Source organism: Malus sylvestris, chromosome 9, assembly GCF_916048215.2.
Source record: "Malus sylvestris chromosome 9, drMalSylv7.2, whole genome shotgun sequence".
NCBI lineage: Eukaryota > Viridiplantae > Streptophyta > Magnoliopsida > Rosales > Rosaceae > Malus > Malus sylvestris.
Window position 1 is genome coordinate 19367799 of NC_062268.1, and position 25572 is coordinate 19393370.

At 37.0% G+C, this 25572-nt stretch overlaps 3 protein-coding genes, 1 long non-coding RNA gene and 1 other non-coding gene across 5 annotated transcripts; 4 read left to right on the forward strand and 1 right to left on the reverse strand.

Moving 5' to 3' along the window:
* Positions 1-366: 366 nt before the first annotated feature.
* On the forward strand, positions 367-1473 carry LOC126634434 (uncharacterized). The gene is made up of 2 exons (XR_007627341.1): positions 367-431; positions 909-1473. It is a non-coding gene; the product is annotated as an uncharacterized LOC126634434 (long non-coding RNA).
* Positions 1474-8851: 7378 nt separating this feature from the next.
* TRNAN-GUU (transfer RNA asparagine (anticodon GUU)) lies at positions 8852-8925 on the forward strand. Its single transcript has one exon. It is a non-coding gene; the product is annotated as a tRNA-Asn (tRNA).
* Positions 8926-9060: 135 nt separating this feature from the next.
* Positions 9061-11452, forward strand: LOC126634430 (photosynthetic NDH subunit of subcomplex B 3, chloroplastic). The gene is made up of 6 exons (XM_050304948.1): positions 9061-9420; positions 9527-9637; positions 9731-9787; positions 9952-10014; positions 10141-10203; positions 10432-11452. Exons 1-6 carry the CDS (start codon positions 9121-9123, stop codon positions 10513-10515), a joined length of 678 nt encoding a protein of 225 aa, XP_050160905.1. The 5' UTR covers positions 9061-9120; the 3' UTR covers positions 10516-11452.
* A 64-nt stretch (positions 11453-11516) lies between these two features.
* Positions 11517-13391, reverse strand: LOC126634428 (aquaporin TIP2-1-like). Its single transcript, XM_050304946.1, has 3 exons — positions 13186-13391; positions 12534-12784; positions 11517-11996 (listed from the first exon to the last, which is right to left on the reverse strand). The coding sequence occupies exons 1-3, from the start codon at positions 13310-13312 to the stop codon at positions 11628-11630; spliced, it is 747 nt and encodes a 248-aa protein (XP_050160903.1). The 5' UTR covers positions 13313-13391; the 3' UTR covers positions 11517-11627.
* A 10254-nt stretch (positions 13392-23645) lies between these two features.
* LOC126634426 (protein JINGUBANG-like) lies at positions 23646-25326 on the forward strand. Its single transcript, XM_050304944.1, has one exon. The coding sequence runs from the start codon at positions 23820-23822 to the stop codon at positions 25200-25202; it is 1383 nt and encodes a 460-aa protein (XP_050160901.1). The 5' UTR covers positions 23646-23819; the 3' UTR covers positions 25203-25326.
* The last annotated feature ends 246 nt before the right edge of the window (positions 25327-25572 follow it).

A 25572-nucleotide genomic window follows, 5' to 3' on the forward strand; every position in this document is an offset into this window, starting at 1 on the left:
CTTCTTGTTCAATTTCACTCTCTTTCTCTCAACAAAATCACCATGGTTGTGGCTTTGAAGCTCCTGAAGCAACTTCGACCACCGCACACTAGCTCCACAATCCTCCACCGCAATCTAAGCTTATGGCTCTTGAGCATTTGCAGAGCAATCTCTGCTGTTCCGGCTCAACCGCCGCTAAACCCTGATTCTCCTTCCCTATCGTGTCTAAACCAATACAAGCTCGTCAAGTCTGCCGCCATTGCCGAAACCTAGTGAGAGCTTTTCCTTTCTAGCATACAATTTTCAATTTTTCAAATTGAATTTGATTTTGTTATACTATAATTGTGAATTCATGAATCTTTTGATCAATAGGTATGTGCAGAAAGGTGATTTGGAAAGTGCCCAGAAGATGTTTGATGAAATATTAGCACTATCATAATGTTTTCAAGCAGGTGGGTAAATGTTTAATTACATATAAGAACTAGTAGGTGCTATTTCTTTGCTGCTACACCTCTAATCTTCTCCAGTTGACTTGGGAATTTCATTATGATCCAAACTTGATAAGGGACAGGAATAGATCAAAGTGATCCTAATTGATTGTGCATCTTTGATGTGAATTGTTTTTTTAAATCAAGTTCATCTAAGTCGAGGTGTCTCGTGTTCGTATAAGGATACAAGTTCTTTTGTGGTACTGGGATATTTTTGTTTTAGGAAATACAAGGCATCTCCTTTGTAGCTGTCCCATGATGATTCGTCTCAAATTATTATGCTTATTATGATACACGAAGCATTGATTGGTTCTTTTCTTTTTGTTCTTTTACTTTGTGTATATTCATAACAGAGATTGATTCTTCAACTGAAAATTAATTGGTTTGGAAATGATTGAACATTCAACTACCATATTTGTTAATTGATTTGCTGATATGTAGTGCTCAGTCAATAACCTGCGGGAAGCCAATACTGAGATCTATTGTTCCTTCTCTTTGTACTTCTCACTTCCAAATGAATCAGAAGAATATCAGGAAAGCCTTGAAGAAGGCAGACCTTTATAATACCTTATCAAGTAAGTTTGCTCCAATGTTCCATGTCGTAAGAGAAGAATGAGTACGCCAAACTGGGCCAAACGAAGAACGGCACAAAGCACAAAGGGAAAAAAAGTTGCAATTAAGGAAGAAAATGCTGACTAAGCGAGACTCCCCAGCCTGCAACTGCACAAACTTCACAACATATTGTTGATTTGTAAAAATTGAAGCAAAACCAGAATAAGCAAATGTGAAACTTTTGACTTCAATTTTGAAAGCAATCTGGTATCTTAGCATTGCTTTGCAAGCTGGTAGTTTCTTATTTTGCTTTTCATTTTTCTTTTGATTTTGGGCTGTGAGGATGGTGTAATTCCTTCTAGTGGATCTCTTCTTGCTCTTGACCCTACAATTTGATGCTACTCTTGAATCATGTATTTCTTTTGTTGGCAAAAATTTTGGTTTATAATTTTTATTATCACTCTTATCCAATAATTTTAATTATAATAATATGTTTAATAGAAAAGAAATTAAAATAAAACAATAATTTAGTTTCAGTCCGAGCAAACACTAATAAACTGGCAATAGTACTATTTTCATTATTCTGCTTTTTAGTCCGACACTGCACCAAATGCTTCACTAAGTCAGTCCAGCTTAGTCTAGTCTAAGCCAGTCTAACTTAGTCCCTGAAGCTAGTCTAGTCCGAGATAGTCTAGCATAACAAACACACCCTAAGAGTTTAATTCTTATATTATTAGTGTCAAAATCAATTTTTGGCCTCATTGTGTGTAACAACTTGTCTCGAAATTTACTGAACAAAAGGGCATTTTTGTAACTTCACTAAGATTGGGATATTTATTTTGAATGGGTTTGCTTTTAGGTCTTAAATGGTGAGCAGGGTGGGGGCCACTCACTTTTTGGTCCCCCGGCTTCTCTTATCCCTTGTCTGCCACATGGCATAACCCCTCCCCTCTCCCAAAAAATATCTATCTTCTATTCTCTCCCCGTAAGGTCCTCTCTCTCTGTTCCATTTCTGTCTTTCTCCCTCTCGGAGCTCTTTCTCCATCGTTGCATTGTTTCCTTCCCCCATGCACCATTCACCACCTTCACCCTTTAGCCTTGTGAGCTCCATGAACCCTAGAGCAAGGGAATAACACTTAAACTTCCCTGTGTCTCGTGGCACCATGGTTCTACCACTGTGCACCTCCTCCTCCGACTAACCCTCGACGTAAGTTAGCCCCTAGAATCTATTTGATTTTTATGTGAGTTTGGGATGATTTTGAGTTCTTTTGGGGACGTTTGTGATAGAAAACTACTCGAGGAGACTTCCCCAGATTTCCAGCGATAATGCCATGAGTTCCAGGTCCTTCTCCGGCCAACTCCGGCCACTACTTGGGAAACCATAGGTATAATTCTAATATATTCTTGTTTGTCTTCAATTTGGTGGGTAGATCGTAGGTTATGGTAGAGAATCTAGCTTGACTAGAGCTTGGGAAGCTCCGACTTTTGTCTTCGTGAGAACCGGTCTGAAAATCGGGTCAACCCGACCTAGTAGCCTAAAGCCCAAAGCCATTAACCTTAAAACTTAAACCAGGCCTTTGGGCCATGGAACTCGACCCAAACTCTAAGCCCAGACCTAAATAACCCAAGCTTAAAACCCAAAACTGAACCGGCCTAAACCCAGAAGTGTGGACATCTGCATTGGTCGGCGCATAGAGCACACGTGCCTCTACCGGAGGTATTGTGCTTTGCCGCTGTCCACAGTGACTATTACACCCCACCCCTATTTTATTTTAAAATGGTTTTAGTTCCTAATTGGTGTGCCCAAGGGGCCCACCCCCTGATATCTGTCCCCGGTTTCCTATCTCTCTCTCCTCAATTTATCTTCTTTTTTCCCTTCTTTCTTCTCGAATCTCCCTGCATTCACTCCCGTCTCTCTCTCTCTCACTCCTTGATCTTTCACCCCTCGACCCACACCCGAGAGCACCACACCACCCTCCCCGACGTCAACGGCATCATCCTGCCGTCTCTCTCTTTTGTTGCTGCGTGGTGGGGAGAAGCCCAGAAAAACTCTCCGGCGAGATTTCTTTAATTTTTCCAGTTGGGTAAGCCTCGAATTTCCCTCTATTCGTTCTAGATTCTTGCATGAATGTGTTTTAATGAGTTCTATATCGTTTTTATCAAGGTTTTAGAATGAAATTAGTTTGGAGGAGAGCTTACCCTTCTCCGGCAAGGCAGTGGTTGTCGAGGGAAATTTCGGTCACCTTGGGTCATTTCACAGCAAACGGAAGGTATAAAATCGCTTCTCTCGTCTAGTTCTTCATTTTGATACCTAGATCGGAGTCTAAGGACATCGTTTGCAGTCGACTGGAGCTCTACAGCTCCGGCGTTCTTCTCCGGTGCACCGAAGGCCTTTCAGGCCGTTTCTCAACCCACAGGCCTTAAACCCGTTTTGGTTTCAACCAATAGCCCAACCCATTTTCTTTTTATTTTATTTTGTTTTAGTTGTTTTTAAAGACTTAAAGGCCTTCGGGCTGTTTTGTTTAGGGCATGTGGCCCGTTAGACCAACTCAAAACCTTTTTTAGATTTTATTTATTTATTGTTTTAAAAATTAAGGCCCTTGGGCCATTTTAATTAGGGCCTTAGGCCCGTATATTTAGAACCCATATATTTGAGGCCTTTGGGCCAATTAGAGCTTGGGTTTTCAGCCCTTTCCCAAACCCATCACCTTAAACCTATTTCCCTAAACCTTTAGGCCTTAGGACCAAACCCAAAGACCTAAGCCCTAAACCCAGATTCAAACCCTAAGCCCAGACCCAATTGACTCGGTCAACGGTCAGTGTTGACTTTGACTTTGACTTTGACCGGTCAATGTTAACTTTAGAGTTGACTTTTCGGGGTTTCGTCCGGAACCTTTCCTAGGCTAATTTCGACGTCCTGAGCCCGTTTTTGAAGTCCGTTTTCCCAAATTCAATCGTTTGAGTAGAGTTTGACTAAATGTGTTATTTATGTGCTTAGGGGCAATTATTGTGACGTTTCCATCTTCGCTAGTGGCGTAGTTTTGGCGGCTAAGTACTGTGAGTGGACATCTTCTAAAATTACATGATTTTATAGTTCAATTGCATAAATGAATAGCATGCCTTATGAGTTTATAATTTGATTTTATGTTAAGCATGTTTATTGAATTTGTTGATTTTCGTCTCGTGTTTTTGGTGAGGAATTAATTGTTAGCCTATATTGAGCTATATTTTAATATATCGTATTTTCTATAAAAACCATGAACTGGTAGACTATCTGATGGATGATGATAGGATTCTAGAACATGTTTTCGAAACCCCTCTTTATAGTATAAACGATGGATGACTTTATACTATGAAGTTGTTATTTTTTAGAGGCATAGCTATTTGTGCGTACCTAGTGGACACTATGCCGCCTGGGGCGAGGATCTGGTGTTGGCAGTTAGGCTAGGAGAAATAATCCCTAGCGAAAGACTGAGGGACATGGAGACAAGCATTGGGCCGGAAGGGAGTTATCTCTGGCTACGGACACCGAGAATTAGGTGCAGGCATTGGGCTAGGAATATTATTATTCAGTGATCTTACTGATAGCACACCGCGCTTACGAGACAATCTGTGAGACTAGTGACGTTTTGATTTCCGCGATGTTTTCCGCGATATGTCTTTTGAGATGTTTACGGCATGCTAGGGTTTTCAGAGAAACCTATCATTTATTATGCTAGTAGTTTTCATTATTAAAACTTTGGGGATTAGTATGTTTATAACTGGTTTTGTATTATGTATGTATATAAACTTGGTGCACTAACCCTTGTTTTGCGCCCCCTTTCAAGATTTAGAATCAAGGCATACGATCTCGATGTCAACGCTTTCGCATTGGCATATTCGAGTCATCTCGGTGTAGGACCCACATCCTCTTGTTTATTCAATTTTATATTAATTCTTTTAGAGCTCTATTTAGTTGTATGCTCTGAACACGTTCCTAAATTATTAACTCATTGTATTTAATTCATAACCTTTATTTACTTCTTATTCTTAGCTTTTGTATCAATTAATGGCTTTCGTCACCCTCGGGTGGCGCGTGGGGGTACCCGAGGTCCTCCCTTATGTTTTTCGACATCCTGAATCCGTTTATGACGTCCGTGTCCCGAAATTCAATCGTTTTAGTATAGTTTTATTAATTGGTACCCTTATGTGCTTAGGTGCAATTGTGTATGGTGTTTCTGTCCTCTCTTGTTTACATGGCACTTCGACGGCGAAGTATCTGTGAGTGGACCATTTCTAAAATGCATGATTTGCCTATTAGAAATGCATACACGAAAAACATGATTTAATGGCTACGCTTTATGAAACGTTTATGAGTAAATTAGTTTCACGCTTTATGAATTATCATGCTTTATCGACTTTACGTTCGTTGTGGTATATATGATTGATGACTATATACCCACTTATGAACGTGGTTTTACGATATGACGTTTTAGCTACTGAACTCCGATTAAGATATATATATATATATTGAATATTATGTTAATATTTTTATGTACTTATTTAGTGGTTATTCATACGATTTGCCTACAGGCGAATGTCTTGCCTATGGGTGAATGATTTGCCTACGGGTGAATGATACTTTTATATTGGCTTCGGTCGGGTGTTGTAGGAGCCTATGGGTGATTGATATTTATATTGACTTCGGTCGGGTGGTGTAAGAGCCTACGGGCGATTGATGTTTATATTGGCTTTGGTCGGGCGTTTGGTTGGTGCTTACGGGCGGAAAATATTTATATTGGCTACAGCCGGGTGTTTGGTTGGTGCCCATGAGCGAAAGATGTTTATATTGGTGTGTGTGTGTGTATATATATTGTGCTACCACTACTAAGCAACCCATATACGATATATGTTTTATGAAAGGTTTTATTGCATGCTAGGGTTTTCGGTAAAACCTATTACTTATTATGCTATACAAGTTTTCTAAACCTGGGGGTTAGGACGTTAAAGATTAACTGTTTTAGTATTACTTATATATCAACTTAATCCACTTATGTTTTGTTTTGCACCCCCTAAGGACTTAGATTCGAGGTGTACAATTTCGGCGTCAAGGCACTCCCGCATCGGCATCTTCGAGTCTTCTTGGTGTAGGATCCATCTCTTTGTTCATTCAATTTTATATTATTATTATTTTTTTGTCTCTGATTAGTTGTATGCTCTGAACACGTTTCATAAATGCATATTCATTATAATTAGATTTACAAGTTTTAGTTATGTCGGTTAATTGTTTCTAGTTCTCATGCATCCTAATATGGCTTCGTTACCTTCATGTGTCGGCCAGCACATGCCTACCCTAGTGTTTGGAGAATATCAGGGTTGGGTATGTCACTGTGTAAGGCCTTACCATGTATTTATAATTTTATACCTTTTAAATGCCAAAAGTGTGATAAAACAATCGAAGAAAACTAACATGATATCATCATATATTTACTAATGCTAGAAACCTCTATATATTCTGAGAGAACAAGTTGTCATGAGTCCATTCCACGTAATAAAACATTACTCATTCATTTGGGAGCATAGTCCCTTTTGAGAAATTTGGAAGTAGAAGAATGGCTTGTATTTTGACAATCTCATCATCAACAAGAACAATCGGCTCTTTAATTAAACTTAGTTTGATCATCCATAGAACCTCCCACAGAACCGAGTGTCGGCCCAAAGCTCCGAGTGTGAACCATGGCATCATTTGGGATGAAACAACTCATGTGGCATCAACCAAATACTTGAGACCTAACGGACCCCGTACATTGAACCTTCAAAACAACAGAAAATGCGATTTAAGCTCATATCAAGAAGATTGGATCTAAATGAAAGGAAGACAATGAATAGGAAGTCAATCTGATACTTACAGACGTTCCTTCTTCACCCATGCCAGCCAAAGTTAACAGCAAACCAGTGTGATCAAGTAAAAGTTGAGCAATTCGGGATCGGCGAGAACAACCTCTTGAATAACCAGTGCAGATACTGAAAGCACAATAATAATGCTTAAAAACTTCATCACAGACTTACTAAACATGTTACTGGTGATAACAGAAAACAAAATAAACAATCTTTAACTGCAAGTACAAGTGTGCAACATAATAGTTAATCTATCAAGAAACAAACCTATAAGTCTACCTGCAGTCTCTGAGCAGACGCGAGAGAAAAAAATGTGATCAAGCTCAAAAAGCTTCACGAACATCAATAAGGCATCTCAACAATAGAAAGGAGCCTCATGAATGAAGACGAAGAGCACTTTATATATTTATTCCAAGTTCCAACAGCAGAAAATGGGTAACGATTTCAGATATCGTATACCTTTGACTGTTGGATTTATTCAACATAAATCAACCATAAATGGTCTCCTATTTGTAATAGGAATGTATAAGTTGGAGATCAGTTAAGTTGTGATTCAATATCCTTATATCAATCCTACATTAAGTGTCTTACATTATAAGTAGGTTTTGATTGAATCCTTAATAATATAGGATTATGATATTTTACTTGAGAGCCAAGAAAGGAGAGTTTTTAGTTTTCCCTTATGGATGGAATCTAAAGACTTTTGGCTAGTATATAAACACCGGTCCCTGCTAACCCTAGATACGACAACTAAGGCTTCCCATAGAGCATTGTCATCAAGCTAGGTGTTTACAGAAGACTTGGTGTTTTTCTTTTGTTCTCGTCAAAACTAGAATTGGTGTTCTATCAATTGTGCATTGATTGCATGGCCTCTACGCGTTCAACAAGTAAGTCTTCTACATCGAACTGCTTATGATTATTATATATATATATATATGTATTGTGTTTTGATCATATAAACATTATGGATAACATTGACAACTTAATCTTATGTTCTGTGCAGAACCTTTGCAAACCCTGCAGTGAGAGTTATATAGTAAGAGACACTTTACTCCACGAAGGGTTTATCATTGATTTGTAATTACTATTTTATAGAGATAATGATAGAATCATCGCCTTATTTAATATTGCAAAACTAACCAGATGTAAATGTATATGATTGAGTTCCTAATGGCAACTATCTCGGTTCCTGACACTTACCTCTGCAGTATTAAATATAAATCTTTGTTTGTCAAAGAATAGCAACACCGAAGGAGATGTAGTATCTATTCCAGTCCCTAGTCTGTGCAATGAGTTTGCATGGGCAAATTATTAGACCATAAATAAGAAAAATAATACCTTGAAAATGAAAAGGAAAGAACAGAATTATAGGACCAAACACTTCTTTCTAGAATTAAGACGCAAACAAACAATTTTGTTTTCAGGAACTCTTTATTCCGTAGAAAACTCGGTAGAAATTGGCAGGATGATGGTGGTAGTGTTATCGCCGGCGGTGATGGGTGACGATGGTGTTGTCCCTCACACCACCCTGAAAAATTTAGAAAACAAAAATCAAATAGAAAATCATATAAACAAGAATAAAACGACAGATTCTTAATAATAGCAATAGAGGGAGGGAGGGATGGATGGAGGAATATCACGAGTTCTATCTTCGACATGTTTTCATACCTGGAAAGTTGCATCATACATTAGTAACATTACTGTCTATTCAACTAAAATATATTAAAATATTAAAAACACTAGTAAAATAACATAAAATATCGATGATGGTCTGGGACCTGGAATCAAGAGTGGGAGAACTGGTTTCTGGGACCTGCTTCTCTGGGATCTCACCCTCTCTCTCTTTCATTGTCCCTAGGCAGGTTTCCAGGAACGCCTTCTTTGCAGGTTTGAGTAGTACTCAGATGGTTTTTCTTTTTATGAAAAGAATCTTCCTTTACAACGGATGTCAACATGCTGGAATAGCTCAGCTGGTTAGAGCGTGTGGCTGTTAACCACAAGGTCGGAGGTTCGAACCCTCCTTCTAGCGCTTTTTTTTTGTTTTTGCTGGGTCAGAATGTGATTTTCTTTTTTTGTTGGGTCAGAATGTGAATTTCAATTTTAATTGGGGTCTAGACTTCTAGTCCATGCTGGTCCGCCCCAACCCAACCTAAATTTCGATCAGATAAGGTAATTAGCATGATCCACCACACATGATGCTACAAACCAACCTAAACCCCATACAATGATACAAATCATCCATCCAATTCATTCAACCAGCACTAACACTCCACAACTTTTATCAATTCAAAATATATCAAAAATGGTTACTCTCCAACTGAGCTCTTGTCGTTCATCTTTTTGCTTCCTCCCATATAACTTGATCAACTCCAACATTACCAGCTCCCATTCAACTCTCAGACCTTCCAAGCCACTCATCAGTTTCTCCAGAGCAAAAGTTAGAGCAATTAGCACATCCCAAGAGAGCCAATCCGAAGCCGTTCAACCCCAGCAATCCCCTTCCGTGGATTTCGCATTCGTTAATGTAAGCTACATATAAATGTCAATAGAAATTCTCTGTGCAGGAAGTCCCATCACTTAAAACTTTGTTTTGGGGTATTTTGTTTAATTGTGTATTTTGTTGTTTTCAGTCGGTTTTACTTCCTGACCAAACACCAGATGTGCATCTTCGTCAAGCCTGTGGAGGGCAGAAACTTAGGAATATAATGCTGGATTCAAATATTGATTTGTATGGACCATACGTAAGTATGCCTCCCACTTAATTCTTATTATTCTTATTAATTTTTTTTTTCTTAAAAAAAATAATGAAGTTTGTGTTGTATGTAAATGTTCAGGGTAGAGTTCTGTTGAATTGTGCTGGAGGAGGAACCTGCGGGACATGTATGGTGGAGGTGATAATTTTACAATTTCTTTAATTCTCCTCCTTTTTTTATATAGCATGTGATATATTTGAAAATTTTAAACAAATATATGCCTCACTGAGAGAGCATAAATTTCTTGTTATTATTAATTAATACAGAATTTTCGTTTCAATTTTGTTCTATTTTGCTGCTAGATTGTTCAAGGAAAAGAGCTGTTAACCCCTCGCACAGACAAAGAAAAGGAACATCTTAAAAAGGTATCATACTGTTTCTAGTTAAGTAGATCACTTAAATCACTAATTAATTAAACTTAAGCCAATGTAAATTTGGGAGGTGGTGATTTAAAAAGGCTGACATTCCTGTTGATTAATGGATTCTTGCAGAAACCAAAAAATTGGAGACTTGCTTGCCAAACCACAGTTGGGAAACCTGACTCCAGAGGGCTGGTTTGTGGTTTCTCTCGTTCACTATTCTTTTATGTTTTGAAAAAGTTGCAAATATGAGTTAGGATACTAGGATAGTCTGCTCGTACACTTGCATTGAGTTTGGAATTGGATCTTTCTTTCGGTATATTAAAGTAGTTTAGACTATCGCTTGTGTATAAAACATGCATGTTTTAACAAATAATAAGACAAAATGTTTTAGTAATTGTTTTCTGATTGGATTAATTTCAGGTTGTTGTCCAACAGCTGCCAGAATGGAAAGCACATGAATGGAAATACGAAGAAGTCCTAGTAGACCCTTCACAGTCTTCATAAGACATTTTTGCCTACCATTGTAAATTTCAACAAAACAAAACAAACAAAAAAAAATCCAGTTTAAAATTATAGAGAATTTATTTAAATGGAAATGCATCATCAGTGTAATTAGTTATTACAGGATAAAATTATTTCTTCAGTATAGCTGTTGTCCACTTGTCCCCAGTAAATAATGCTTTAATTTGCTATAGGAACATGTTAACTACTTATTTGAGTTTTGTCATAACTTGGATCATGTGTCAAACAAAAAAAAAACACATATATATGGATCTCAATTTATATTATGCGTCGATATGTGTTAGATATAGAGAAATCCGATACAGATTTCGTTACCTCTTAGGGATTAGGTTAACATTACATCTTTTAATTGTTTTTATATTCTTGTAAATCATATACCTTATTTATACTCACTGACTTGCTATAAAATAATAATTTAGTTACAATACTTACATGTATTTAATAAAATTACCATCTCGACGGTCAGATGATGATTGTATTAAACATATATATTGACATTAATAATATTTGACGGTCAAGAAGTGATTACTTATAAGTATTATAGTCAGTCCTAATATCCAATTCTCTAAATTCTATATGGTTATACAATTTAGGAAACTATTGCCAAGAAAGAATGGCCTCGATATTATGTTTATACTCTCGAGCCGTATTGACAGAACGTTTGTTCCTCAGTCGAACAATACATTTCTATAAACTCAATATGCATATGTACACAAAAGCTCATCAGTTGTATTGTTAGGAATCTACTGAAATTTCTCCTCCAAAATTAAGAAAAATTAGCCGTGCTTCAACAACTTCATTCATTTTTCACAAAGAAAAAGTGACCTACAAAAGGGCTTTACAAACAGCACAAGAAAATGGAGGTTCCAAGCTGAGAAAGTGAGAATAAATAATTGAAAACTTGACGACAAAAAGAAGTCGTCGTACCCAGTGCACAAGGCTCCCGCTTTACGCAGGGTCTGGGAGAATAAATAATTGAAAACTTGACGACAAAAAGAAGTAAAGAACAAAAACAATTGCTCTTCCTCCTGCTGTTATTACAAAGGATACATTGGAAGACATTTGCAACGATGCTCAAATCTCAATCAAATTAATCAGTACTCGCTTACTAAGGGTTCATGTTCTCTGTACATAAATAGGTTTCCATAAACAAGGCCAGCAAGTCCACCACCAACGAGGGGTCCAACCCAGTAGATCCAGTTGTTGTGGAAGTCACCGCTAGCAACGGCAGGACCAAAAGAGCGGGCCGGGTTCATTGATCCACCGGAGAATGGTCCTGCAGCCAAGATGTTAGCCCCAACTATAAAACCAATGGCGATGGGGGCAATGGTGCCCAATGAGCCCTTCTTGGGGTCAGCTGCTGTTGCATAGACAGTGTAAACCAATGCGAAGGTGATGATGATCTCAAAGACTACTCCTTCAATGACTCCAACTCCAGCAGCTAGACTGTGGGTGGGGATTGTCTGAAATTAAATGTATTTCATAGTTAGTTGCAAGTTGCCAAAAATTCCACAAAAATTTAAACAATTCAATGTACCTTTGTATATGTAAACTATCAAAATATTTTATAATTGGAGTTCAACTATCTTTTTCAAAACAATAACGGCGATACTAGATTTATCAAATTGATTACTTACCATACACTTGTTAGAAATAAATTTTAAAGTGCACTAGATTTGAACCAATCAACATTAGTTTGTGTAACTTTAGTGTTCTAGCAGTGTTCATTACATAAACTAGAAAAGTTATTGACAACCAATTAAATCCGTTTCTTCATCTAGAGATGAATAAGGGGAGAACCAAACTCTGACTGCCATACTAAGTAAGTGATCTAGCACGAATGTCAACACAACCAATTAAGCCTTGACCTCCATAATACTAGACTCTTTGTTAAATTAATAACACCAAAATAACAAAATTGTCCCTTGTTTTGTGCATGAATTCTTTGTTTAAGATGGACAAAACTGTCATTGCATTCGGTACGTTGAAAAATATCTTACCAAGCCTCCAGTGACGAACTTGAGGATAAAGGCTGCAACAATGGCACCAAGAAGCTGGGCTGCCCAGTAGAAGATGCCAGTGAGGATGGTGATTTGTCCACCAAGAGCCAATCCGAATGTGACAGCTGGGTTTACATGGCCTCCAGAGATGTTGGCCCCAATTGAAACTGCAACAAAGAGAGCAAAGCCATGGGCAATGGCAATGGCCACTAACCCAGCAGGATCAAGTGCAGCATCGGATGTTAACTTGTCTGTACACACAAAACGAAATCCCAAATTCTTCAAAATAGAAAAATCAACAAATTAACTGCTAGGGTTTATATAAATGATTTTCGCCCACTTTTTTTTTTCTGCTTTTGCATACTTTTGTTTACTTCTATTTTTTAGTTCTCCTTTAATTTATTTAGTACAAAAGTTAAACAGGAGCCTGTTGTTCAAGTTGAGAAAAACTGTTTGCAAAAATCACTTAGAATGGATTTTTTTTTTTCAACCACGTTGGATGAAATCAAACATGACCTATTTTAATCATAACTCAAGTTAGTCGTGAACTTGTCGTATCATTTTGATAGTTTAAAAGGCTAGCTAGCTGATGATGCAGTTGATAAAAAGAATAAATAAGAAAAAATAGCTGTAATTAGTGCAAACAAATTACTGTAAGCTATGGCTGAACCAACTCCTGCAAAAACAAATAGCAAAGTTGAGATGAACTCAGCAAGGTAGGCCTTCAAGGACCCCAAACTGAAAGAATCGTCACATCTCCCAAATGCTATTCCGGCCATCTTTCGAAAATTGGAACACTTTGCTACTACTGAAGAATGCGAAGGAGGAGAGGATATAATAAGGTTGTAGAAAGAAAGGTAGCCAAGGTCACGTATATATAGTGACAAGACAACAAGTTAAACCTATAAATATTAGGAAAACTAATGGAAAGGGCTTGAAAATTTTGAGTTTTAATGATAAGGACAAAATAAATGGTAAAGTGAATAGTACCAGGATTGACTTTTTAGTGTAAAAATGTGGTTTTTCGTTAAAATGAACAGTACCGGTGTTTTTCGTTAAAGTTTCCATAAATATTTAAGGTTTATTAAATTCTATGAGTCCATGAGCTGCACAGCAAATGTTTGATATGTTCAGAAGATAGAAAGGAATATCTGAGAGAGTAGAGCCAAACCATGTCCGTGCAATGGACATCCAATCAAATCTCTTTGGCAGTCCTAGCTGTCACTAACATGCTTTAATAGATGTGTCTGGAAGCACATCAATGACTCTACCATGTGACAAACTATTCTTCTGTCTAATGGAGAAAAAAAATAGGAAAAATGATAAACCCACTTGTTTATCTTTTCATATTTAATTAGTTTGTTGTTTTTATTATATTTATTTCATATAATGACTGAAATAAAAAACAGTGGGTTGGAAATTAAAACGGGTGTAGAAATTATATCTAAAGAAAAAATGTGTGACTTTGGTGGTCAAGGAAAATAATGATAATTCTCCGAAAAATAATAATAATCATAATGATATATAAGAGGAAATGATGGACGGCAGGACAAACATTGGGCCACAGCACCGACCATGTTTCATGGGAATGTGGATCTTTTTCGGATTCATTTTGTGAGAATCCTGAAAATCCTGAAATCATATTTGTTTATCGTATATCGTGCGGTTAGAAATTATTTTAAATTTTTTTATTTAAAATTATATATAACTATACTTGACGAAAATTGACTACACGATGTACGATGAACTAATACGATTTAAGAATCTCCAATATCCTCACAAAGAAAATCCGAAGAGAATCTCATTTCAAAAATAGGCAATTAGGGTTTGTAAGGTTTGAAAAATGGGTAGAGAGGATTACATTATGGAGATATTTGGATCATTTAACTTGTATTTTAGTTTTTAATTAGATTGTGAATAATTGGCTGCCTCATTGGAGGATAGAGAGGAATCTCAAGGTGTTTGTCCTACTCCTATCCTATTCACTGGTTTGATTTTGGAGATAAAAGTTTTTTTTTAGTACATCGATATTTTTATCTTAAGATGAGGGGGAGTTCGGCTAAGCCATAAAATGGACAGCCTAATTTGGTATTAAATTCGTCATCTACGAGATTCAAACTTAACACCTCTCACTTTCAAGTGAAGAGGAATACCACAGAAGTTTCTTCTGATTTTAAGGGTTCCGCTGTAGCAGCAAAGAAGAAGGCAATTTCTGCTGCTTCCGGAATTGGCTTTGGATGTGAAAGTCTTTCTTCGACCTTGTGTCTCTCATGGCTTTGCCCCTTCCCGGACCCTTTCTCTTGAATTTGTGAATCGTAGTACTGAGTGGCTGAGATAAAAGTTTTTCAAAAAGAAAAAATTATTCATTGTCTTTTTTATTTTTATCCCCTTTTTTGTGGTAACCTAAGGTGGGCTTTTGGAAATCCTCAATGGATCCTTGTACTCTCGGAGAGACTGAAGAAGGTTACGGGTGAAAGATATTGGGGAAGATTTTTGCTGATAACTTGAGACGTATTTTCTTGCTGCTTATCTCTTCTACGCTCTTCTAATGAAGGGAAGAGCGAAGCAGAAACAAAAAAAATATAGTCGCACTTGAGTTTTGCTCTTACAACTATTTAGTAAATTGCTGGCCTAGATATCAATTGTCAGATTAAATGCTGAGAAATTTTGAACTTACTAATTATAATGAACTACTGCATCTATCTGGATAAGGTTGGGGAATATTATATGGAGTAGTGTGATTCATACACCTATTTTTATGTCTCACACACTTCTCACATTTTTTTCGATGGTTAGATCGCATGATGAATTGTAAAAAATCAATTACAAAAATTAACAAGGACGTGTAAGATGTAAAAAAGGGTATGTGAATAGGACTATCCTATTTTATATAAGGTGCTGCTATCCACACACCACTTTTTACTTCTCACACACCCTTTGATAATTTTTGTAATTTGATATTCTTTAATTCATTCAAGCCAACGGTTGAAAATTGAGAGAAGCGTGTGAGATGTAAAAAGCTATGTGTGGATACCACTACCTTATTATATCATTTATTTGGCAAAAAAAAAAAAAATAGTAGGTCTCTCTGTGCACATGACATGCATTATGCATATGACCTGCTGCACGAGCATGCATTGTGTTTTGAGTTAGAGGCAATATTTCTTTGTCCAAATTCGAACTTCTAATCTCTTTTAATAAATATATACAATATTAATAAATAAATATTCGAACTTAAAATATCTTTCAACAGATATATTGAGATTGAAGAGTGCTAACTTGTAGATTATTACCAATGTTTTAGCATGCTTACTTGACAATAAGTATGAGGATTCATACAAAAAATTTCGAGTAAATTACATTTTTATGCTCAAAAAATTTAAACTATTACAACCGTAGATAACCTGGGATAGAATATGTAACATCCATGCGCGAAAAATATCTGCCATAGTTCTCTTTTATACCAGGTTCCTATACAGCGAATCAGTGGCGCATAAAGATTCTTGTTTTTTTTTGGTGAACAAGATTCTTATATATGAAAAATCTATGTCGTTAGTTCTTTTATCATAATTGCAGTGAACGGCCAAATACTAAGAGTCAAACGAAAAGCTAAGGGCTGTTGGTATTCTTATTAAAAAAAATTCATCATTTTGCAAAATATTTCTTAAGAACATCTCTAAAGAACAATTTTTTAAAAATTTAAAAACTTGTTTGGTATGAAATTCACAATTGTTTGTAAAGAAAAAAAAAATCATCCTACAATGGGAACTTCTAAATTCAACAGAGAGGAAGAGGAAAGAGGTCAAAGAAGAAGAGAAGAGAGAATGAGAGAGAGAGAGATGAGAAAGAAATAGGAGAATGGATCAGAGGAGAGTGAGGAGAGGAAATAAGAGAGGATCGAATGAGAGAAAATTGGAGGAGTGAGAAAGATGATAGAGATACAAGAGGAGATTAGGTGTGAGAGGAAAGGGAAGAGAGAATGAGTGAGCTTTAAATTTAAAAACTCTAAAAACACACTTCCGGTGTTTTTAAGAAACAGGTTAATTCTTAAGTTAGTTTTTACTCCAGTTTTTAAAAAGAATCCAACCAAACAAGTTTTTAACACTTAAAACATAAAAAGTATTTTTTAGTTTAAAAAGTTATATTCAAATAGAATACCAAACAGATCATAAAGATTTGATTTTGTACCTTTCAATGACTAGTGGAATATATCATAGTTCCTGCGGTTTAATAATGGGGGCAGGAGACATGGGAAATCATAAGATTGTATGAAAATAAAACCTAGAATTGAAAGCGAAAACGTCTTAACATTTGTTTTTGGTTTTTTAGTTTTCATTTTGTGCATCATTCTATACACATTTCATCCACCATCATTCCTTACCCTTGTTCATTTTTTTTCTTTGTACCACATACTTGTGACAACCCATCCCTAATTTTATGATTTTATAAATCTTAAAATGTGAATTCACCAGAATACCCTAGAGGTGAGGGTATTGATTTTCGTTGATTGCTAGCTCATGACCCATATGAACTATTACCTTACCGTATTTCAAAAGTACTTGGCGGTGTGAATGGGTAGACGCATGCAAAAAATTGAATTAGGAACTACGAAAGAAGTTGTACGGAACTATAAATTTGAAAGTACGTTGGTAAGGGTTGTTATTTATTATTCTATTCATTTCTTATAGTTATTGTTATTTTTTTTTATTATTGGAGGTGGTTAGAAAAATTAAGGGAAAGAAGAGGAAAAACAAAGGAAGGAAGAAAAGGAAGAAGGTTGCCTGATGGCAGCGAAGGAGAGGGAGAGAAAGAAGATGGGCGCTGCCTAATCAGGAAATAAGGAGAGAGAGAGTGACAAATGGGAGAGAAGAACCAGGAGGGAAAGGAGGGAGGTGTGGAACACCCAACCCAGCTGACCCTTGCACCCATAGCAAAACCAGTTTCGACCCGGTTCTAATTCCGGCTAGATTCCACCACTTTTTCCAATAAAAGTCACCCATTCTTCACCTGGAAATCATCCATTGACCTCCCCTCTTCCATTTCCACCCAAATTTGGAAGGGATTTGGGTGTAAATCATTGAAGAGGGGGCCGTGAGACCCTTGCTCAGGATCCATCAATTGTGAAACCATCTCCTTCAATTACCACCACTAGAACGCTCCTCTAAAACCCAGGAACAAAGCCCAGGCAGTGGTGGAGGCGTCGGAGCAAGTTTGGAGGTCGAATCGAGCACACCCAAGTATAGGGTTTCCGACGAGTTTTAATGAAATTGAAGCTCTTGCCGACCTATTTGGCCTTGGTCATAGGTATGAAAGTTACTCTACTCATTGAGATCTTCATTCTTGTAAATTTTGGTAATTTTTAGAAATAGTTGGATTTTCTAGCAAGTTGGGGCGGCCGATGGCCACCCGCAGTGGCACGTGCGGCAGCAAGTGGCCAGGGGACTATCAATGTTATTCTTAGGCTGAATTAGATGTTTTGAGTTCAGTTTTGGTAATTGTATAACGTAGGTTGATCGTTTGGACTTAAATTCATTAAGATACGTTACTTGGTAAATATGTGAATCGACGATCCGATCGTTGGATCATCACCAAGCTTTGATACATTATAGTACATAATATTTGAGAATCACAAAAACTTACAGATCAGAAATCTGACGTATGGATCTTCCCAAATTGGATTTGTAAGTTCATAAAATAAAATGTTGATTGCCACTTGATTTTGGCAATTGGCGGAGATCCGACCATTGGATCGTAACAAAACATTTGGGCGTTGTTCTAGGAACATATTGTGGATCTTTGGAAGTAACGAATCAGAATTATGTGATGCAGATCTTTCGGATTGAATTTCGTAGGGATGTGTTTTATATAAATTATGTATTCTATCGGTAAGAACTCTGAGACTTGATTTGATAATTGTTTTAGGCAACGATGGTTCGTGACGTCTCGATATTCGTGCTAGGGAGTCATAGCGCGGACCTAAGGTAAGTGAGTCTTTTCCTTTCTATCGTACATATATATATATATATGATTGATATTCACACAAATGGTTACAAATTGATTATTGCATATAATTACTGTGAATGCCTTGAAGTACTAATGCGAACTACGAATGGCTTAATCCCTGTTTAGGGTACGTAGGCAATCTAACGAGACATTCGATGCAGCCATACCATAAATGAGACTAAATAATTGAGACAATAGCCTTGTTTGGGAAATTGTGCAATGTGAGGGACATTGGTGGAAAATGTGAGCTTTAACCTCATGACTTAGTAATTGGATGTTGGTTATAAATCATTGTGTGAAAGATCGAGAAATTGAAGTAAAGAATTGTAAGTATTGATAGTTAGTCAAATTAGTATTTAGTTGAGCTTGTCATCGATAATTATTCCCGACAATTAATAGTTTGGGAGTAGGGCGTTATAGATTGTGCGTTTTACGCCACATTATTGATATACATATATATATATATATATATATATATATCCATATATATATATATTTGGAAGAACTACAATATGGTTAAGTTTTGGATTGCATCAGGGCATGTCCATAAGTATATTATTGCGCATAATTATTGTGAATGCTTTAAAGTACGAAGGTGAACGCATGATGCACATATAAGTTCACGTGAGTATATATTGTGAAATGTGGGATGCATGGTTATGATTATATTTTATTTGGAACGATTGAGTGATGGCATGACTATATTTATGTTTTAAGCAACTCAGACATGGTCGTCCAGGTTGTCTATAAGTCGTACATGCCATATTAGATACATTTATAGCTCATAACCTTGCACCCCGGTGTTAGTGCTCTCGCCTGAGGACAAGGCACAGCCTTCACGTGATCGTTCACCTCCCGCACCATACGCTCACCTTAGATTCAAGGTAGGTGCCAACCTGTCGTACAGACCACATTAGGTGGTTCCGACTCGTAGGTGACTTGCGATACTTCGCACAGCCTTCACATGATCGTAGCACTTGAGCGTAATTATTTACACCCAGCCTGTCGTACAGACCACAAGAGGTGGTTTCGACTCGTGTGTAGGGATATGTGATGAACTATGTGTTCAGTCGTACAAGCCACAAGAGGTGGATCCGGCTGACATATTATTGGGATATTGATTGACGAGATATGGATAAGTCGTATATGTCATTATAGGTGATTCCGACTTATGTACTAGCGTTGATTGACGAGATATGGATAAGTTGTATAGGTCACTATAGGTGACTCCAACTTATGTGCTAGCGTTGATTGATGAGATATGAGTGAAATCGTACAGGTCACATTAGGTGACTCCGACTTGCGTGCTAATTTAGATTGTTGAGCACATGATTATTTATATTATTGATGAGTTGCTGTGTCATGATATATTTATGGAATTACTGTTGATATATTTTTTATTTCACATTGATATGTGATATGATTTTCTAGAACTATACAGGTGTTACATCGAGGGGTTATAACGTTTTAGAAGGCTTCTATTAAAACTTTTATTTCTAGGGCCACTCACCCTTGTTTTGTTTTCACCATCCAGGTTTTATTAGTTGAGCTTTCTTATCGTCGAGGATTCATGGCAAATTTTAGTATTGGAGATTTCTTTCGAGGGTATGATTCTTAATCTACTCCACTGTACTTACTTATGCTCTAATGTCACGTGTGAAGTGGGTTCATTCTCGCTCACCAACGCACTCTGGTTTTTAGGCACTCCTAGGTTTAAATTATCCACGTTTTTTTCCACATCATCATACTTTATGGCTTCGTCACCTTCCAAGTGTCGGACAGCACAGCTCGATTCGGAGTTTTAGTGGACATCCCGAGTCAGGGTGTGTCATACTTGTACTCTATCTATAATACAAAAAGTGATAATTAAAAATTAGAACTAGATGGCTTTTGGTGGAAAAACTACTTGATAGAGTAAAAATTAAATGAGTAATGCTAGGGAGATCAATTTTTTTTAAAACCAAATGATGTGTCACCAATAAGAAACAAACAGATTAATTGACACTTAATTAATAATCTAATTATCTACTATCATATAATTTAATTTGTAAATTTGATTTTAAAAAATTGGTTTACCTAACATTACTCAAATTAAAAACCAAAACACTAAACATGACTTGGTAAACTCAAGTTGGGCCTTGTTTGCAGCTCATATAGGACTAGGCTTAGTTAGGCATTCCATTTGGGCTTCAAAATAGGCCTTGCTTGGTGCACTAATAAGGATTGTCAAGTAGCTTAAAATGTCGGACAAATGACTTGTTTGGTAAAAGGACAGATGAGAGTGAATTTTCATTTTGAGAGGATTAGTAGAGGATTAGACATGAAGAAAACCTTTTTCTATTAATTCTTCTATTTTGGGGAAGATTAAAATGGATAACTTTTCTTCTTGAGTTATTCATGCCCTACCTTCAATTTGTTCATTCACTTCTTCTTTCAATAGACCTTGAAAATAGTAGTTTATCCATTATAATCAAATCAAGTATATCAAACGAGGTCTACAATCATTCATAACCATACTCATTTGTACCAAATTTAGGAGAAAGACTTAGGTGAGAGGAGTTCCGCCATCATGGCATTTAAAGCCACTAATACCAGATCTTGTGTTTATAAAACTCTTTCAATATTAATGGTATGAGACGCTATGGTGATAGATAATGTGTTTAATAAAAGTCTCTCTCCTATATAAGACATGTATCCTAACAGAACAAGAATTTATATGCAAACAATGATGCCGTTGGGGCATCATCCTAAGCCAATCATAAACTGTCATATTAGATAAAGCTTAAACGCATAAATTAAACAGGTTGGCCAACCAAAACTATAAGGGAGCATTTGTTGCGCCGAACTATCTCGGACTAGACTAGCTTCAAGGACTAAGCTGGATTGGCTTAGACTAGACTAAGCTGGACTAACTTAGTGAAGCGTTTGATGCAGTGTTGGACTAAGAAGCTGGATAATAACAAATTCTAATATTATATTATTTAATATATAAATTATTAATATTTTATTATGATCTAGGTGACCGGAGATGATGAGGAGTCTATCGGGAGTGGTTGTTGAGCATGACGAGGATGAGAGAGGATAGTCTTAGCTAGTCCCATGGTTATTGGGGGGTCTCGCTAAGACCTCTTAGTGAAGGGTTTTGTCCATGCTAGTCTCCTTTAGTCTCATTAATGTTAGCCCCAGCATGGAACAAACACAGTATTGGACTAACAGCTAGTCCAGTCCAGTCCAGTCCCACTTAGTGAGGGCAAACAAACACCCCCTAACAGTTCTATTAAAACTGAATGGCAGCCACCGTCCATATGGGTTTGTGGCAGCAGCCGCCACCCTTTGGTTTGTGAGGAAGGAAGCATTACGTGGCATTTTTTTCATTACTTTTAGGCAACCGTGGAAGCCAAAAGTAAGATTTATTACTGGGGTCTCTGGAACCTTTTCTCCAAATTCATTAATTTGGATCAAACGGCTAAAAATAGGAGCTCATTTTAAAAGTTATAATAACTTTAGCCATTTGATTAAATTTCAAAGGTCCGAATTGATGAATTTGGTGGAAGGGATTCGGAGAGTATCCATTTCCTTATTACTGGCTACACCTCTTGGTTAAAAAAAAAAAGATTCACTTTTTCGAGTAAATCCCACCTGAAACTCATTCTTTGTAAGAAAATGTGGTATGTGATAAAATATAATATACTTTTTTTTTTGGATTTTGGCAAGTTGGTTAGAATATTGTACTTCTCTTTACAGTCTACACTCAAGTTCGAATCTTTGTTTATAGTTTAGATGGATTTAGAATAGAATATTGCTTGAATAAAAAATGAAAAGATCTAGTAGTATTCTTATTCAATTTGAAGTGAGAGGTATTATGTTTGATTATGTGAATTAGAACCACATTATTGTTAACTCATTATGAGGCTAAGCCACCTTCCTCACCTTTAGTGTAAATAGTATCATTTGTTTAAAAAAAAAAATTATGTTTGGCAGCTGTCATTTCCTCATATCATCAAGTAAGAGTTATTGTTGTAGCTAATAAAATGGGGAGGTAGGAAGAGGCTTTTATATTTAGTTGTTGTTGCTCCATCAAATTAGTGGGTCTTTTTTATTTAGATCAATAATTCCGTTAGATGGACTTAAAAGGTCCATCATTAATTCATTTCCTACAGTCATTTCAGTTAAAAATTTGACTATCACAATCAGTAAAATTCCAGACAATAATTCCTAAGTCGTTACATACGATTAGATTGGCTAAACCACTTGTTTTAAGGTATTTTGGAGGAAGAAATAAACAAATTTTGTCTAATTAAAAATAGAAGAGGATTAGTGATGAAAAATCTTTCACTTTATATCTTCATTTCTTACTTTAAGATACGTTGAATCTTATGTTCTAAGGTCCAAATGAACCCAAATAGTACTTGAATCCAAGATGACATTGTGCATGCATACATATGACACCTGTAGTATAGTTCTCCTCTTCTAGATAGAACAACTGTTCTCTATATAAGGAGAGATTGTCGCAATATTTATAAACGTATCGACGTGTTATTGATACATTATTGATATTATCAATAAAATTCACAAAAAATTCTAATATATATATATATATATATATATATATATATTTATGGGGAGGATTTGTGACATTATTTATAATACACAACTTTTTTTTACACAAGTTTTTATGGAGCCCATCCTTTAATGCATTTTAATGATCTGAACTTCTTATCTTTTAGAATATCCTTCACAGATAATTCTTGCAAAAAATTAACAAATCCAAAACCATTAAGACATTTATTTGTATTGAAGAAAATGAACAAATACATTTCTACAAAGAACCCTAAACCCTTAATCCAACAACAATATGGTTTTTAGATTTGGATGATTCTTGGTAGACATGATCTTTGAATGATGTTTTAAATGATTTTGAGTGGTGTTTTAAAAGATAGATAGTTCAGATCGTTGAAATACCTTACGGTGTATGCCCCATAAAAAATTGTGTAAAAAAGTGATGAAACGAATCTATCCCAATCAGTATATATACACCATATATATATAATACATTAATAATATACAGGCATATTCAATTCCTTGAAAGCCTTATAAAATGGCCCCCTGTCCAATTTCTCCACAATTTAACAATCTCCCCAACTCCAAATCTAACATAGTAAGTTTAAGCACTTTTCTAACAAGCACCCTTTTAAAAACTTAATTTTGCGTACCATTTTTCTGCTGTCACGTACTTCATTGAAAATTTCTGACTCCGTCCTTGTTTGCTTGTTCAACTATGTCATGGAGTTTCATGGCGAAAGAAATCTATGGAGCTTCATGGACGAAGAGCGAAAGAGCATCAAGTTACCTCGGAGACTTTCTTTTGGTGATGGTGACCAGCAACAAAGTTCATCAGAACCCGAAAACAGTCGTTCGGCTTCTGCAGCAAGACCAGACGTAGCTGCGTCCGAACCAACAATACCTCCGTGGCCTATGAGCCCTGGGACACCGTGGACACTCTCCCCGGTGCGCACCTCTCCCTCCAAATCCCTTCTTTACCACTGCATTGCCTCCCTTCACCGCCATGAAGGCAACATTTTCTCGATCACATTGTCAAGAGATTTTATATTCACGAGCTCGGAGAGTAGCCGGATTCATGTTTGGAAGCAACCGGATTGCACTGAAATCGGTTGCATAAAGGCTACTTCAGGTCAAATTCGAGCTATTTTGGCCTCCGGGAAAATCTTATTCACCGCACACGGCGACTGCAAAATTCGCATATGGAATGCGTCGAATGCAGAGAATTTTCGACCGAAGAAGATCACAACGCTTCCTCAAAGAGGCCGGTTTTCGCTGTTTTCGAAAAAGAGCAGCCAGCAGCACAACGATCGCATCTCTTGCCTAGCTTACAACAAGGAAGACAAGCTCTTGTACACAGGCTCATGGGACAAAACAGTCAAGGCATGGAAGATCAACGAAAGGCGCTGCGTGGATTCGTTTGTAGCTCACGAAGGCCACATAAATGGAATCGCGATCAACCAAGAAGACGGCTGCGTGTTCACTTGCTCCTCGGACGGCTCAGTCAAGATTTGGAGAAGGGTGTTCGGTGAAAGTTCTCACATCCTAACCATGACTCTCAAGTTCCAACTTTCGCCCGTGAACGCCTTGGCGTTGAGCTTGTCATCCACGACCACCCTCCTCTACTCCGGCTCGTCAGACGGGCTAATAAACTTTTGGGAAAAGGAGAAGATGTCCGGGAGGTACAACCACGGAGGGTTTCTACAAGGTCATCATTTCGCCGTCCTTTGCTTGGTAGCGTTAGGAGAACTAGTTTTCAGTGGCTCCGAGGACGCAACGATTAGGGTTTGGAGAAGAGAGGAAGGGAACTGCTTCCACTCATGTCTCTCCGTGATAGAAGGGCATCACGGACCGGTGAGATGCTTGGCAGTGGCCTTGGAGACGGAGAATTTAGTAAGGGTGAAAGGTTTGTTGGTTTACAGTGCAAGTTTGGATCAAACTTTTAAGGTTTGGAGGGTTAAAGTTTTTCCTGCTGAGAAGGTACACTTGGTGGATGAAACTGCTGCTGCCAAAGACCCACAGAGAGAGATTGTGGAGTGTGAGACAAGCCCTGTGTTGTCACCTTCATGGGTGGAGAAAAAGCTTCAAGGCAACTATTTTCAGTAGGAGCAAATAAGCTAGGACATGTAAGCTTTGATCTTGCTTAATTAGCAAACTCCATTTTTTCCCAAAAATTTAGAAAACTATCTTTTGAATGATTTGGAATGGAAAATGATTTCTGCACTCTGTTATCTTTGTCATGTAATTCTCTTTTAATTTATTCAATTTAAAGGCCAGAAATAAACAGTGGTGTGCAAATTACAACCCATTTCGAAGTAAAGCCTAGTGAGATTGAGATAAGAAGCAGGATCTAGTTTCGACGAGGATACAAGATTTCAACTAACATTTCGACCTCTTTTTGGTACTATCAAGTCCAAAACTAGTTGTTCAAATTGTTAGAAAACAAAAATGGGGAGTTGAAGTTATTTTTCTTCTA